The following is an 18,151-nucleotide window of genomic DNA, read 5'->3' as shown; positions in this document are numbered from 1 at the left end:
CCATTCTAAGGGAATACCTGATGATTCCAGGATAGATGGTTCTATGCTAGATATTCCAAACTTAGTTGAAATTCAAGGTCCTTTATAAAATTAATTAAGAAGGTAATACATAACAGAAATGAATATTTATTTATAAGATGAAATAATTTTATTACTAGCTGGTTAAAATAATGTTTTCAATTGTTCCAAGTGTATATTACTTATAGAATACACAAGATGAAAGGCCAAAAGATATATATCCCAGGACTTCTAAAACTGTTTATAAAGGGATATTTATTGAGTCTGAGTCTGGGATATTTATTGAGAAATTTTTGGGTTGTGGAGATGTGTTGAACATGCACATTACTCAGATCCCCTAAATATCATTACCTGTGAGGCCTTTCATTGATTTCTTTCTTTTTTTCTCTGCAGAGAATTATGATAGGTCAATTAAGTCACTTTCTCTTTCAGTGTGTATGATCCATCACTTCCCTGAACAATATTACAAGCAAGGTGTGTATAGAAAAAAAATATCTTCATAAAATAGACCAGTAAGTTAGCCTTCAAAAAAGACCCATTACTACTTTGAAGCTGAAATTTTCATTTGTGATGTTACATTTAAGGATTTAAATGAGGATTTCTTACTTTCAATGAGTCAACAGTTTGGTTACCAGAAGAGAAGAATGGCAAATGTAAGAATAGCAACATCTAAACACTGTAAATACTTATGAGGAAAACAATTCTAGAATAGCCACAATTCTGACTTGCTGCAATATGCAAGCAACAATCTATTGGAAAATAAAAATATAAAAATAGTGCATACTTAAGAATGAATATCACTAAGCATTATAGAACTATGAATGTATTTCCCTGGTCAATGAGCAGTAAAATTTAAGATAATAAATTATTCACATGTCATATTTACCCTTCATATTCTGCATTCTCCCTGTTGCATGATTTTCTCATTTCATTTCGTTTCATGATCATAATGGCGAATATTATGATAAAGGGCAGAACAATGTAGAAACTCAGAATAAGCCAGTTGTTCTGCTGTGCACTGGAGTCTTCTTTAATAAAAATTATATCTAGAAATAAAATATAGTGGATATTCTCTTCACCAAATATTTACATAAACATATTTTTTACTTTAATATTTTTATATAAATATTTGTATAAATAATTAAAATTTTAATACATTGCCAACTCTTACAGAGGAAAATGAAAGGACATTTAAACTCATAACTCCTAACAACAATGATACATTTATCACATTTCATATTTGTCTTTCATGGATATTAGTTTAATTATTATGGTAACTGTATAAACGTTTTGAGTACTGTTTACTATATTCAGCATATTTATGGCATCAATGTTTTTAAAAAGTAACACATTAATAGGATTTAAGTTAAAAAATTTAGAAAGGAATATTCTATGAAAACCCTTTTCCCTCACCCTTGCCTAGTCAGTTTCTCTTCTTGGAGAAAATCATCTTTAAAGGACTCATGTTTTATGCACTAGATAAAATCTGTTAATAATGTACAGTGTAGATAAATGGATAAAGAAGATATACACCTTGGGAAAATTGGATAGCTATGTGTAGAAGAATGAAACTCGACCATTCTCTTACACCATATACAAAGATAAACTTGAAATGGATAAAAGACTTCAACTCAAGGCAGGAATCTGTCAAAATGATAGAGAACATAGGCAGTAACCTCTTCGACATCAGCTACAGCAACTTCTTTCAAGATATGTCTCCAAAGGCAAAGGAAGCAAAAGGGAAAATGAACTTTGGGGACTTCATCAAGATCAAAAGCTTCTGCACAGCAAAGGAAACAGTCAACAAAACAAAAAGGCAACCCACGGAATGGGAGAAGATACTCACAAATGACACTACAGACAAAGGGCTGATATGCAAGATGTATAAAGAACTCTTCAAACTCAACACACACAAAACAGATAATTGCATCAAAATATGGGCAGACGTCATGAACAAACACTTCTCCAAAGAAGACATATACAAATGGCTAACAGACACCTGAAAATATGTTCATCATCATTAGCTATCAGGGAGATTCAAATCAAAACCACATTGAGATACCACCTTATACCAGTTAGAATGGAAAAAATTAACAGGACAGGAAACAACACATGTTGGAGAGGATATGGAGAAAGGGGAACCCTCTTACACTGTTGGGGAGAATGCAAGTTGGTGCAGCCACTTTGGAAAACAGTGTGGAGATTCTTTAAGGAATTAAAAATAGAGTTACCCTATGACCCATCAGGCAATTGCACTACTGGGTATTTACCCCAAAGATACAGATGTAGTGAAAAGAAGGGCTGCCTGTACCTCAATGTTCATAGCAGCAATGGTCACAGTCACCAAAATGTGGAAAAAACCAAGATTCCCTTCAACAGATGAATGATAAAGAAGATATGGTCCATATTTACAATGTATTATGTCTCCGTCATAAAGGATGAATAGCCAACTTTTGTATCAATATGGGTGGGACTGGAAGAGATTATACTGAGTGAAATAAGTCAAGCAGAGAAAGCCAGTTATCATATGGTTTCACCTACTTGTGGAGCATAAGGAATAACACGGGAGACATTGGGAGATGGAGAAGAGAAATGAGTTGGGGGAAATTGGAGGGGGAAATGAAGCATGAGAGACTGTGGGCTCTGAGAAACAAACCAAGTTTTGGAGGAGAGGGGGTAGGGGATTAGGTGAACCTGGTGGTGAGTATTAAGGAGGGCATGTATTGCATGGAGCACTGGGTTTGGTGCATAAACTGTGAATTTTGGAACACTGTAAAAAAATAAAATAAAATTTAAAAAATATATATATATATAAAAAATGATGTGTACCTGAACCTAATATTACACTGCATGTTAACTAACTGGAACTCAAATAAAAAACATGATAAATTAAAAAAAATGTATATTTGTGTATATATATATATATATATATATATATATATATATATATATATATTTGCAATGGAGTATTATTCAGCCATTAAAAAAATGGAATCTTGCCATTTCCAATGACATGGATGGAACTAGAACAATGCTAAATGAAACAAACAGTCAGAGAAAGACAAACATCTGTCATTTCTTATACTTAAAAATTAAAGTGTCACATGATTCAGAAATGTACACAATATATAAATATATTAGCAATGAATTAGCAAAAATTATTCAGATCTCAAAACAGATCCTGCCAGAATCCAAGAGAATCCTCAGGACGTTTTTAATCATCATTTCTTTCCAAAGTTTATAAATATCTTGATTTCCTCTATTATTATTATTTATTTAGTGAATTCTTGCTGAATTATATCATGTAAACAGAAATGGATGTATGTCATAATTACACAGCTTAAAGAATTTTCTAAATTAAACACATTCATGTAACCAACACCAAATCCAGGAAGCATAATATTACAGTATCTCAGAACTCCCAACCTGACTCCTTCCAATCATTATTCTTCCTAAAGATAATTACTACTTTGGTCTCTAAGAGCATGAATCAATTTTTTTACAGATTTTAAGCCTTATGTAAATAGAATCATATTGTATATACTTTTTTCCTTTTTTTTTTGCTCATTATTACCTAACTTGAGAATTCACTCACGTTGTTGTTTATAGTTGCAAAATGTTCATTCACACCACTGTATGCTATATCTTTGCATAGAAATACCAACCATTAATGAATTCTATTCCTTATGAATATTTGTGTAACTTGCATTTATGAGTATAATGAATAGTGCTTTATGAGTATTCTACTACATGTCTTTTAGTCAACATATGTACACTACACATACTTCTTAATAGATATATGCCCTTTGAGTAGCAATGCTTATTCACAGCACATGCCTATTTTAAACATTAGTAAATTTTCCAATGATTTTCTTAAATGAACAATTGTATTCCCATTAGCAGTGGATGGGAGTCTTGGATATTTCATATACATGATATTTATTTTTTTATCATAGTTATTCTTTATATACAATAAAATGCAAATATTTCAACTGTACATGTGGATAAGATTTGATAAATATATACCCCAATTAGACAAACATTTAAAGATTGTTTTGTTTGACATTTGTGGCTTTCCTCCATTTAGTGTAAAATTCTTTAAATTTTTTATTTGGTAAATAATAAAATGGTTTTAGATAGTGTCTGAGATTGGACAACAAAATAGTGTGAATATCCTCATTTATTTAAATTTTGTTACTTTAGCTAGTTTTAGCTAGTGTCTTAGACTGGACAACAAAATAGTGTGAATATCCTCATTTATTTAAATTTTACTTTAAGGTTTTCTGATGTATAATAAATACATATATTTAAAATTTGTGATTGATAGGTTTTGTTATATGTATACATCCATAAAATCATCACCTCAATCAAAATAATAACTATGTACATCATCCACAAAACTTTCCTCTTGCTCCTTTATAATCTCACCATGCTACCACTCCCCCACATAGGTAGCCACCGATTTATCTGCATTCTCTCACTATACATTAGTTTACATGTTTTTACAATTTAATATAAAGTTAGACATTATTCTTTTTAATCTTTCCTTTTCACATTGGGTAATGTTGAAATTCATACACATTGGTTCATGTAACTATATAGCTCATTCTTTTTTGTTGTTCAGTAGTAATCTATTATTTAAATATATATTACTTTGTTTATTAATTCACTGTTGATTTATATTGAGGTTATTTCCAAATTTTATCTACTACAAATAAAACTGTTATAAACATTTATATACAAAGATTCGTACTTGCATAAGCATTCTATTTCTTGGGTAAATCATGAAATGAGTGGGTTATATGGTAAGTGAATGCTTACCTTCTTAAGAAACTGTGAAATTGCAATTTTACATTACAATGACAGTATATGGGACACTATCTTACACCATGGTTAGTTTTTAAAATTTAACCAATTCTTATAGAGATGTAATGGTATTAATTTTGAATATAATTTGTATTTTCCCAATGAAAAATTAAGTTGGACATTTTTACATGTGCTTATTTGTCATCTCTTCTTTGATGAAATTTCAATTCAGATATTTTGTCCATTTTTTGTAGGGTTGTCTGCTTTTTATTGTTTCAAGGTTCTTTATGTATCCTTTTGGTATATTCTAAATACAAATACTTCAACAGTGCACCTGAAAATAACCCCTCAAGCTGTGCGTCTCTATGCCTCTTAGCCAAAGACCCATCACTGCCTCCACTCAAGTATGCACACCTGGAGATAGACTGTGAAATCATGAAAGCAAAGAAACCCAGAGCCACTGCAGCTTCCCGTGACCCATAGCTGGCACTGGCCCTTCCTTCTTACCCTGGCCCTGATCACACCTGTGTCTCCAACTGATCTCTGCCATTGCATAGGCACTTGAAGCTGGGCTCTACGGTTAAATGTGTGCACATCATTTGGTCTAGCCACCAACACTGCTTAAACTTGCTGCTAACTGTTGGTCCTGGAAATGCCACTTAGGACCCAAACAACACTTGTAGCAACTATAGACCCCATAAGGTGTTACCCAAGGATGATACAAGCATTGATAAGGTAGACCCCAGTAACCTGAGCCAAAAAGACATTACAGCTCCCTGGACCCTGTGTCACTGGGTGCAACAAGACTTAGTACTCTGCATCACTAGACCCAGAATCACAGCTTGATAAAGTGTGCTCCATTCACAGGTGAAAGCTTCCCTTTTTCAAAACTGGTCCATAAAGTCTGGAAGAGGTGACCACATCTTCAAATGTATAGACATCCATGCAAGTCTACTGAGATCCTGAAGAATCAGGAAATATCTCCACCAAAAGAATATAGGAAATCTCCAATAACTGTCCCAAAGAAATGGTGATCGAATAATTGCTCAACAAAGATTTCAAAGTAACTGCTCTACAGACACTCAGAAAGCTACAAAAGAATACAGATAAACAACTTAATCATACCAAGAATAAAAATGAGAAGCTCAACAAAGAGAAGAAAAAAAAAAAAACTAGAACTCTCATAGCTGAGAGTTTCAACAGCAAACCTGAATAAGCTGAAGAGAGAGTGATCTAGAAGAAAGATCAGTTGAAATTATTTAATCAGAAGTGCAAAACAAAAATAAATAAATAAATAAAAAAGAAAGAAGAATCAAGAAAGCCTGTGGAAATTATGGAACACCATGAAAAGATATAATGTACACACTGGATTCCTGGAAGAAGAAGAGGGGGAGAAAGGAATGGGAAACCTTTAAATAAGTTTTAAGAGAATAATGGAGAAATTCTCAAGACTGGGGAGAGATTTGGACATCAAAGTTCATAAAGCAAATATTTCAATAAAGCAAAATTTCAACCAAAATATTATTCTCCAAGGCAATAACAAAACTGTCTAAAACTAAAGAGAGAGGATTTTAAAAGTGAGAGAAAAAATATCTCTCAGACAAGAATATCCCCATAAGGCTATCAGTGGGTTTCTCAGCAGATACCTCACAGGTCAGGAGAAATGGGATGACATATTGAAAATGCTAAAAGTAAGAAACTGCCAATTAAGAATACTTCAAGTAGTAAAGTTGTCCTTGCGAATTGAAGATATGATAAAGATTTTCCCCTAATAAACAAAAGCTGAGGGAATTTATCACCACTAAACCTGCCCTATAAGAAATGCTGAAAAGTTTTATTCAAGCTGAAACAAAAGAATGCTAATTAGTAACATATAAACATACGAAAATGCACAGCACATTGACAAAGTTAAGTGTGTAGTCAGATTCAAAATGCCCCACTAATTTGCTAACTACTTAAATCTAGAATAAAGGTTAAAGGACAGGAAATATTAAAAATAGTTATAGTTTCATCAGTTTTTAGTGGATACAAAAAAGATATAAATTTTGAAATGCAAAACATAGAAGGGGGAATAAAAGAATATTAGTCTTGTATATGATCAAGGTTACACTGTTATCGGAATTATATATATATATATATATAAAAGCATATATACACACATATATGCATATATATGTATATATAATTTGTTTTATGATGTTTTTACTTTATGTTTTATGTTTTATAATGTAAACCTCATGAGAACCACAAAGAAAAATTCCTCAATAGAAACAAAAAAGATGGAGAAGAAAACCATCAATATATAAAGGAAGGCATCAAAAAAAGAATAAAAGAAAAATAGAACTGTAAAACAGCCAGAAAACAAGATGACATCAATAAGTCTGTATTTATCAATAATTACTCTTAATATTAATGGATAGACCAATTTAAACACAAAGAGTGTGGTACCTGGGTGGTTTAGTCAGTTAAGTATCTGACTCTTGATTTCTGTTCAGGTCATGATCTCAGGGTCATGAGATCAAATCCATGTCAGACTCTGCATTCAGTGGGGAGTTTGGCTGAGATTCTCAGTGGGGCATTTTGAATCCCTTTTCTTTTGCCCCTTCCCCTGCTCACATACATTCTCTCTCTCTCAAATAAATAAATGTTTTAAAAATTATAAATAAATAAAAGGCATAGAGTTAATGAATAAAAAATAAGACTCAATTATATGCTTCCTATAATAGACTCACTTCAGCTTCAATGACATGCATAGATTCAAAGTAAGGAGACAGCAAAAGATATTTCATACAAGAAGAGCAGAAGTAGCTATACTGAAATCAGAAAAGTAGACTTTAAGCCAAAATAGTAGCAAGAAACATAGAAGATTATTATATAATTAATCAATAAGATATGGAAATTATATTTATGCATCCACTCAAAATCAGAACACCTGAATATATAATAGTAACAGGTGTGAAGGAAGAAAAAGAAAACAATGTAATAATAGTAGAGGACCACAATAATCTTCTTTCCACATAATTAGATATTCAGATAATCAACAAGGAAACTGACCTGAATCATACTGTAGACTAAATGGAACTAACAGCACATACAGAAATTTCTACCATCCAAAAGCAGCAGAATACATATTCTATGCACATATTCTCTAGGGTAGACCACATAATAGGTCACAAAATATGTTTTAACAAGTTTAAGAAGAATAAAATCATCCTTATTCATTTGTCTTTTTAAAAAGTTTTTATTTAAATTCCAGTTAGTTAAATACAGTGTAATATTAGCTTCATTTGTACAATATAGTGATTTAGCACTTCCATACAATATCCAATGCTCTTCTTAGCAAGTACATTCACTCCTTAATCCCCATCAACTATTTTACTCTTTCCCCTTCCCTCTAGTGAACATCAGTTTTTTTCTTGATAGTTAAGAGACTGTTTCTTGGTTTGCTTTCTCCTCTCTTCCCCTAAATCCTTTACTCACTGGTTTTGTTTCTTTTCTTTTTAAAAATTTTATTCATTTATTTGACAGAGAGAGGTGACAAGTAGGTATAGAGACAGGCAGACAGAGAGGGGGGAAGCAGGCTCCCTGCTGAGCAGAGAGCCCAATGCGAGATTCGATCCCAGGACCCTGAGGTCATTACCTGAGCTGAAGGCAGAGGCTTAACCCACTGAGCCACCAAATTTAAGAAACAAAACCTCATTGGTTTTGTTTCTTAAATTTCACATATAAGTGAAATCACATGGTATTTGTGTTTCTCTGACAGACATTTTACTTAGCATAATATTCTGGAGATCTACCCATGACATTGCAAATGGCAAGATTTCATTCTTTTTTATGGCTGAGTAATATTCCATTGTATATGTATACCATATGTGTCTATAGATGCACATTTAAGTGTCTTCCATTATCTTGGCTATTGTAAATAATGCTGAAATAAACATAGGGATGCATGTTTGATGAAAAAATTCAAATTTTTTTTTGAATTATCATTTTCAATTTATTTGGGTAAATATCCAATAGTGGAATTATTGGATCCTTTTGTACTCCTATTTTTAAAATTTTGAGGAACTCCTATAATGTTTCCCACACTGGCTGTACCATTTTACATTTCTACCCACAGTGTACAAAAGTTCCTGAATCATGCCAAGTATCTTTTCCAATCACAGTAGTATAAAACTAGAAGTTAAAGGAATGAAATATGGAAATAAATACCTAATTTTATACCTCATGGAACTAGGAGAAAAAAAAACAAACAACTAAACTCAAAGTTAGTAGAAGGAAGGAAATAACCAACATCATAGCATAAGTAAATGAAATAGAGACTAGAAATACAACAGAAAAAGTCAATGAAGCTAAGACTTGACTTTTTAAAAATATTGAAAAAGATAAACCTGTCGGGTACCTGGGTAGCTCATCGGGTTAAGCCTCTGCCTCAGCTCAGGTCATGATCTCAGGGTCCTGGGATCAAGCCCCACATCAGGTTCTCTGAGTCTGCTTCCCCCTTTCTCTCTGCCTGCCTCTTTGCCTACTAGTGATCTCTGTCTGTCAAATACATAAATAAAATCTTAAAAAATAGAAAAGAAGAAGATAAATCTTTAATTATACTAACTCAAGAAAAGAGAGAGAAATCAAATTAAAGAGGAGACATTATAGCAGATACCACAAAAATGCAAAGAATCATGAGAAACTACTATGAATAACTATAGCCAAACAAACTGGATAATCTAGATAAAATGGATTAATTCCTATAATCATCTAATCTATCAAGACTGAAACATGAAAAATAGAAAATCTGAACAGACCAACAAAAGTATGGAGATGAATGTAATCAAAGTCTCTCAAAACAGAAAATTCTCAAACCAGATTGTTTTGGTGAATGATAGCAAATATTTAAAGAAAGATTAACAATAATCTTTCTCAAATGTTTCCAAAAATTGAAAAGACACTTTCAAACTCATTCTGCAAGAGCAGCATTACCTTATACCACAAGAAAAGAAAATTACAGACAAGTATCTATAATAAATATGGATGCAAAAATTCTTAACAAAATGTTACCAAATAAAATTCAAAAACACATTAAAAAGGTAATTCATCATGAGAAAGTAAAATTTATCTCTGAGATGATTCGACATATATAAATTAATAAATGCAAAACACCACATAAATTTAATGAGAGATAAAAAAATATGAATCATGCAATCATCTCAATAAATGCACAAAAAGCACTTGACAAAATATAGTATCTTTTCCTGATAAAAACTCTCAACAAATTTACTATGATACCCCATCTTAATAAAGGCCATTTATAAGTCCACAGCTAATATACTCAATGGTAAGAAAGATTTTCATATGAGATGAAAAATAAGACAAGGGTGCCACTCTTGTTCAACATAGTACTGGAATTCCATTTATAGTAATCAGGTAAGATAAAGATATAAATAGTACCCAAATCAGTAATGAAAAAGAAAAATGATCTTTGCAGATATGATCCTATATATAGAAAATACTAAAGACAGTACCAAAAAATTGTATCTACCTAATAAATTCAATGAAGTTCCAAGATAACAAATCAATATCCAGAAAACAGTTGTGTTTCTTACATGTGTAACAGAACATCTGAGAGAAAAAACAACAAAAACTAAAACAAAAACAAAAACATTCCATTCACAATAGCATCAAAAAAATGAAAATATTTAAGAATAAATTTAAACAGTAAGGTGAAAAATCTGTACACTGAAAATGATAAAACTTTGATGAAAGAAACTGAAGACACGAACAAATGGTAATATACCCGATGTTCATGGATTAAAAGAATTAATATTGTTAAAATGTCCATATGACTCAAAGTCATCCATCGGTTCAATGGAATCCCTCAAAAATATTCCACAAAAATAGAAAAAAGCAATTCTAAAGTTTGTATGGAGTCACAGAAGACCCTGAAGAACCAAAGTGATCCAGAAAAAGAACCGAAAGCTGAAGGTATCACACTTTCTGATTTCAAACTATACTACAAATCTAGTGTAATCAAAACAGCTTAGTACTGGCATAAAAATAGATATATAGAAAAATGGAGCAGAATTGAGAGCCCAGAAATAAACCTATGCACTTATGGTCAAGTAATATTTGACAAGAGACCCAGAATACTCAATGAGGAAAGGATAGTCTCCTCAACACGTCATGTAGGGGAAAACTGGATAACCACATGCAAATAAGTTAAATTTAATTAATTAAATTTTGTTACTCTGTGGTATCTGTTGTAATGTCTCCTTTTCCATTTCTGATTTTTAAAATTTATTTCTCTTTTCTTGAGTTAGTATAGTTAAAGGTTTGTCTTTTTAAAATATTTTTAAAGAATATATTTTTTAAAATGTAGCCTCTACATTTGTGGGAAACTTGTTAAGCCTCTGGTCTAAACTCCAGACTAACTAAATAGGCCTCTTCATAGGAAGACAGGGGTTGTGTTTCAGTCTGCTGTTTATGCACTGTTATGCACTGTTTTTCCACTATGATGGTGGTCTGCCAAAAACTCTTTCTGATTGTTATAGCCCCATGAAGTTCTGGAATGCCAGCACTTTTGGCCACTAGGCTAGGAAATCAAGTGGTGATTCCTGTGTGGATTATGTGTACCCTCTCACTTTAGCAACACAGCTGGAGAGTGTATGGGGTGGAACATTCTTACCAGCTTCAGAAAAGCATCAAGAAAATGTTTTGATTACACAAGCGCATGGGCTTCAGCAATGCAGCAGGAGAGTGCCTCATTTGTGTATGTGTTGGGTTTAGTCTGGGAATAGGAGAATGCTGATCATGAGGGATTAGGAAAATGTCATGATTGCCTATTCTTGCAGACTTATGCTAGGGAATGGAATAACTCTCAACTGTTAGTTTTGCCTATTGGAGCCAGAGAGTGGGGGAGCACTGCAACCACTCATACTTTTAGGACTCAAAGGTGCCATGCCTGCCACTCCTGTCCAACCCAGCAAGATGACTGAAGGGTGCTGCATCTGAACTCACCGGCCCTTATTAACAGGCTATGTGGAGAATGCAGCACTAATGCTTCTGTCTTTGTTGAATTTCTCAGCTGTTCCCTGCTCTTGAGGTAATGTCCCCAGAAAGCCAAGAAAATTATTAAATAAGCTAAGTGCCTTGCAAACTGAGCTGTTTTTTGTTTGTTTTTTCATCAGGTCTTGCAGTGAGACCACTCATGAGCTCCCCAAAAGCAGAATCGCAGTTTCCTATAGCACTTTGGGATTCCCAGATATCACTCCCACTGTTTTTTTTCCTAAGCCAAGTCTTTTGGGAACTCATCTCTGTGTGTAGATCCCAGGGGCTACATGGGGCATTAACACTTCCTTCCTCTAGGAGAAGTGCCTGTCTTGTGTAACTCTGCACAAGGGTGTATTTGTGTGTGTGTGTGTGTGTGCATTTATGTGTGTGTTTGCAAGACCATGTTTAGTCCTCAGTGTGGTCTTTTATTCTTTGTTGTGGAGAGTTCTTGAGTTTTCAGATCTTTTTCAGAGGAAATGATCTATCTGTAACTGTAGACTTGATGTGTCCTTGGGGGAAGGTGAGTTAAGTTCTGAGTATTCATATATCACTATCCTGGAAAGCCTGAGCAATTGCTTTTAAATTGAATGTTTACTTCATAGATATTTAGTTAAAGTATCATTATTGGATTTAAATATATACATTTAACTATTCTATTTACCTAATGTTCTTTTTCCTCTATTTAGACTTCATCTTATTAATTGGTGGAAAGGAATACCTTGTACAATTAAAAAAAATTCTTTAATATTTTTCTAAAAATTTTGAATTGTTTTCCTAGTATTTACTCTGGAATTACAATACAGGCAAAAGATATTGCAGGTTCAGTTCCATACCAACACAAAAAAGCAAGTAACACAATAAAGCAAGTTAACTTAGTCTTCTAGTTTCCCTGTGTATATAAAGTTATGTTTTCAGTATATTGTAGTCTATTAAGTGTACAATATCATTACAAAAACACTGTAAATACCTTAATGTAAAAATACATTGCTGCTAAAAGATGTTAAGTATCATTTGAACTTTTAGTGAGTCATATTGTATTTTTAAAGATTTTATTTATTTATCTGTCAGAGAGAGAGAGAGAGAGCACAGGCAGGCAGAGTGGCAGGCAGAGGCAGAGGGAGAAGCAGGCTCCCTGTCAGGCAAGGAGCCTAACGGGGGACCCAATCCCAGGATGCAGGGATCACTACCCAAGCCAAAGGTAGCTACCCCACTGACTGAGCCTCCCAGGTGCCCCATATTTTTGCAGAGGAGAATTTCATCTCAGTGTTGATGATTATGCATTGTTCAGGGTGGTGGCTGCTGAAGACTGGGATGGCTGTGGCATTTTGTTAAAATATGACAGCAATGAAATTTGTTATATTGATTGACTTTTCCTTTCATGAATGATTTCTTTGTAGCATGTGATGCTATTTTTTAGCTATAGTAATATAAAAAAGTACCCTCTTTTAAAATTGAATCCCTGCTAAAAACCAAGTTTATGTAATATTCTAAATCTTTTGCTGTCATTTCAACAATCTTCACAGTACCTTCACAGGAGTAGATTCTTTCTCAAGAAACCATTTTCTTTGCTCATCCTAAGAAGCAACTCCTAATGTTAGTTTTATCATGAGATTGCAGTGATTCAGTCATATCTTCAGGTATCACTTCTAATCTAATTTTCTTGCAATTTAACCATGTCTGCAGTTACTTCCTCCACCAGTCTTGAATAACTCAAAGTCATCAGTAAGTGTTGGAATCAACTTGTTTCAAACTCTTGTTAATGTTGATATTTTGACCTCTTCCTATGAATCACAAGTGCTCTTAGTTGCATTTAAAATGGTGAATCTTTTCCAGAAGGTATTAAATTTCCATTGCTCAGATCTATCAGAGGAATCACTACCTATGGCTGCCATAGACTAATGAAACATATTTCCTGAGTAATAGGACTTGAAAATTAAAATTACTCTTTCATCTATGGGCTTTAGGATGAATGCTTTGTTAGCAGTCATGAAAACAACATTAATCTCATTGTAAATCTCCATCAGAGTTCTTACAGGACTAGGTGCATTGTCAATGAACAATGATATTTTGAAAAACTTCTATTTTTCTTAGTAGCAGTCATCAACAGTGGGTATAAAATATTCAGTAAAGTATGCTATAAACATATGTGCTGTCACCCAGGCTTTTCTGTTCCATTTAAATAGTAGATTTAGCTTAAATCTTAAGGCTTTTGGATTTTCAGAATGGTAAATGAGCATTGACTTCAACTAAGCCACCAGCTTCATAAGTCCCTAACAGGAAGATTTACCCTTCCCTTTGAAGTTTTGAAGCCAGGTGTTGACTTTTCCTCTCCAGCTATTAAATTCATAAACAGCATTTTCTTCCAATGTTTTGTTTACATTGAAAATAGGTTGTTTAGTGTAGTCACATTCATTAGTTGTCTTAGTTAGATCTTTTAGCTAACTTGCTGCAGTTTATTCATCAGCACTTGCTGCTTCACTTTGCACTTTTATATGACGGAGATGGTTTCTTTCCTTAAATATCATGAACCAACCTCTGCTACTTTCAAACTTTTCTTCTTCAGCTTCCTCACATCTCTTGGCATTAGAAGAACAGAAAAGAATTAGGGTCTTGGGCACCTGGGTGACTCAGTGGGTTAAGCCGCTGCCTTCGGCTCAGGTCATGATCTCAGGGTCCTGGGATCGAGTCCCGCATCGGGCTCTCTGCTCAGCAGGGAGCCTGCTTCCTCCTCTCTCTCTGCCTGCTTCTCTGCCTACTTGTGTTCTCTGTCAAATAAATAAATAAAATCTTTAAAAAAAAAAAAAGAATTAGGGTCTTGCTCTGGATTGGGCTTTGGCTTAAAGAAATGGTTGTTTGATCTTCTATCTAGACCACTAAAACTTTCTCCATATTAGCAGTAAGGTTATTTTGTTTTTTAAATTATTTGTATGTTAATGGATTAATATTTTTAACTTTCCTCAAAAACTTTGCACCCTCAACTTGCCTAACTGGTGCAAGAGGCTTAGCTTTTGGCCTATCTTGGCTTTCATTATTCTTTCTTTATTAAGTTTAATCATTTAGAGCTTTTGATTTAAAGTCAGAGACATGAGACTTTTCCTTTCCCTGTGCACTTAGAGGCCTTTGTAGGGTTTTTAACTGGCCTAACTTAAATATTGTTCTGTATCAAGGATATGGAGACCCATGAAGAGGGAGAAGAGGAATAGTTTATTGGTGGAGAAATCAAGGTATATATAATATTTATTAATTAAGTTCATTATCTTATTTCTTGCTTTGAGACTTATAACACTTGAGGACTGTCTTCTAACTTATTTAACTAAATTGAGGAAAACTAAGTATCTGAGAAAATCTCATCACAAATATTGTGTAACACTAATTTAATTAAAGCCACTATTCAAGATAACTCTTTTAATTTCTCAGGTGATCATGACAGATCAATGAAACTAGGAGTTGGTTCTTTGAAAGAATTAATAAGATTGATAACCCCCTGTCCAGACTTAACCAAAAGAAAAGAGAAAGGACCAAAATTAACAAAATCATGAATGAAAGAGGAGAGATCACAACCTACTCCAAAGAAATACAATTATAAAAACATATTATGAGAAACTATATGCCAGCAAATTTGACAATCTAGAAGAAATGTATGCATTCCTAGAGATGTATAATCTACCAAACTGAACTAGAAAGAAATAGAAAAACTGAACAGACCCATAACCAGTAAGGAGATTGAAGCAGTAGTCAAAAATATCCCAAAAAACAAGAGCCCAGGTTCAGATGGCTTCCCAGGGGCATTCTACCAAACATTTAAAGAAGAATTAATACCTATTTTCCTGTTCCAAAAAATAAAAATGGAAGGAAAACTTACAAACTCATTTTATGAAGCCAGCATTACCTTGATCCCCAAACCACACAAAGACCCCATCAAAAAGGAGAGTTACATCAGAAAGGACGAATACCCAACTTTTGTAGCAACATGGATGGGACTGGAAGAAATTATGCTGAGTGAAATAAGTCAAGCAGAGAGAGGCAATTATCATATGGTTTCACTTACTTGTGGAGCATAACAAATAGCATGGAGGACATGGGGAGTTAGAGAGGAGAAGGGAGTTGGGGGAAATTGGAAGGGGATGTGAACCATGAGAGACTATGGACTCTGAAAAACAACCTGAAGATTTTGAAAGGGCGGGGGGTGGGAGGTCGGGGTACCAGGTGGTGGGTATTATAGAGGGCACAGATTGCATGGAGCACTGGGTGTGGTGCAAAAATAATGAATACTGTTATGCTGAAAATAAATTTAAAAAAAATGGAATTAAAAAAAAAAAAGGAGAGTTACAGACCAATATCCCTGATAAACAGGATGCAAAAATTCTCACCAAAATAATAGCCAATAGGATCCAACAGTGCACTAAAAGGATTATTCACCACAACCTGATGGGATTTATTTCAATGCTTCAAAGTTGGTTCAACATCCGCAAATCAATCAATGTGGTGCAATATATTAATAAAAGACAAAGCAAGAACCATATGATACTCTAAATAGATACTGAAATACCATTGGACAAAGCACTGCAACCTTTCTTGATCAAAATTCTTCACAGTGTAAGGATAGAGGGTACATACCTCGATATCATAAAAGCTGTCTAAGAAAAACCCACAGCAAATATTGTTCTCAAGGGGGAAAAATTGACAGCTTTCCCCCTAAGGTCAGGAACACAGCAGGGATGTCCATTATCACCACTGCTATTTAACATAATACCAGAGGTCCTAGCATCAGTAATCAGACAACAAAAAGAAATAAAAGGCATCCAAATCAGCAAAGAAGAAGTCAAACTCTCACTCCTTGCAGGTGATAGGATACTTTATGTGGAAAACCCAAAAGGCTCCACCCCAAAACTGCTAGAACTCATAAAGGAATTCAGTAAAGTGTCAGGATATAAAATCCATGCACAGAAACCAGTTGCATTTCTATACACCAACAGCAAGATAGAAGAAAGAGAAATTAAGGAGTTGATTCTATTTACAATGCACCCAAAAGAAAGGCAAAGAATATGTACTCAGGGGGCACCTGGGTGGCTCAGTGGGTTAAGCCACTGCCTTCGGCTCAGGTCATGATCTCAGGGTCCTGGGATTGAGCCCCGCATCAGGCTCTCTGCTCAGCAGGGAGCCTGCTTCCCTCTCTCTCTCTCTCTCTCTCTCTCTCTCTGCCTGCCTCTCTGCCTACTTGTGATCTCTGTCAAATAAATAAATAAAATCTTTAAAAAAAAAAAGAATCTGTACTCAGAAAACTATAAAGTACTCATGAAAGAAATTGAGGAAGACACAAAGAAATGGAAAAATGTTCCATGCTCATGGATTGGAAGAACATATTGTGAAAGTGTCTATGCTACCTAGAACAATCTATATGTTCTAGAATATATGTGGAATATATATGTTCTAATGGAATCCCTATCAAAATGCCATAAATGTTTTTCAAAGAAATTGAACAAATTACCCTAAAATTTATAAGGAACCAGAAAAAACCCCAAATAGCTAGAGGAATGTTGAAAAAGAAAACTAAAGTTGGTGGCATCACAATTCCAGACTTCAAGCTCTGTTACAAAGCTGTAATCATCTAGACAGTATGGTACTGGCACAAAAACAGACCCATAGATCAATGGAACAGACTAGAGAGCCCAGAAATGGACCTTCAACTCTATGGTTAACTAATCTTTGACAAAACAGGAAAGAATGTCCAATGGAAAAAAGACAGTCTCTTCAACAAACAGTGTTGGGAAAATTGGACAGCCACATGCAGAAGAATGAAACTGGACCATTTCCTTAATGAAAATTGGACAGCCACATGCAGAAGAATGAAACTGGACCATTTCCTTAAACCACACACAAAAATAGACTCAAAATGGATGAAAGACCTCGATGTGAGACAGGAATCCATTAAAATCCTTGAGCAGAACACATGCAGCTACCCCTTTGACTTTAGCCACAGCAGCTTCTCCTTAGAAACATCTCCAAAGGCAAGAATGAACTACTGGGACTTCTTGAAGATCAAAAGCTTTTGAACAGCAAAGGAAACAATCAAAAAAGCCAAAAGACAACCAAAAGAATGGGAGGAGATATTTGCAAATGCCATATTAGATAAAAGAGTTAGTATCCAAAATTTATAAAGAACTTATCAAACTCAACACCAAAAGAACAAATAATCTAATGAAGAAATGCACGGAAGACAGGAATAGACATTTTGGCAAAGAAGATATCCAAATGGACAACAGACACAAGAAAATGCGTTCAA

At 34.0% G+C, this 18,151-nt stretch overlaps 1 protein-coding gene across 3 annotated transcripts in view; it reads right to left on the bottom strand.

Annotated features, from left to right (window-relative positions):
* The window catches only part of LOC116581945 (disintegrin and metalloproteinase domain-containing protein 18-like), a 181,568-nt gene that overhangs the window by 25,150 nt on the left and 138,267 nt on the right, over nt 1-18,151 (bottom strand). For all 3 annotated transcript variants that reach the window (XM_032329289.1, XM_032329290.1, XM_032329291.1), the window contains one exon: nt 905-1,064. In XM_032329289.1, coding sequence (XP_032185180.1) covers nt 905-1,064 — 160 coding nt within the window. The remainder of the gene's footprint in view (nt 1-904; nt 1,065-18,151) is intronic.

This window comes from Mustela erminea, chromosome 21 (genome assembly GCF_009829155.1).
Source record: "Mustela erminea isolate mMusErm1 chromosome 21, mMusErm1.Pri, whole genome shotgun sequence".
NCBI classification, from domain to species: Eukaryota; Metazoa; Chordata; class Mammalia; order Carnivora; family Mustelidae; genus Mustela; species Mustela erminea.
Note: the sequence above shows the minus strand (reverse complement) of the source record. Positions and strands in the feature narration are given on the sequence as shown.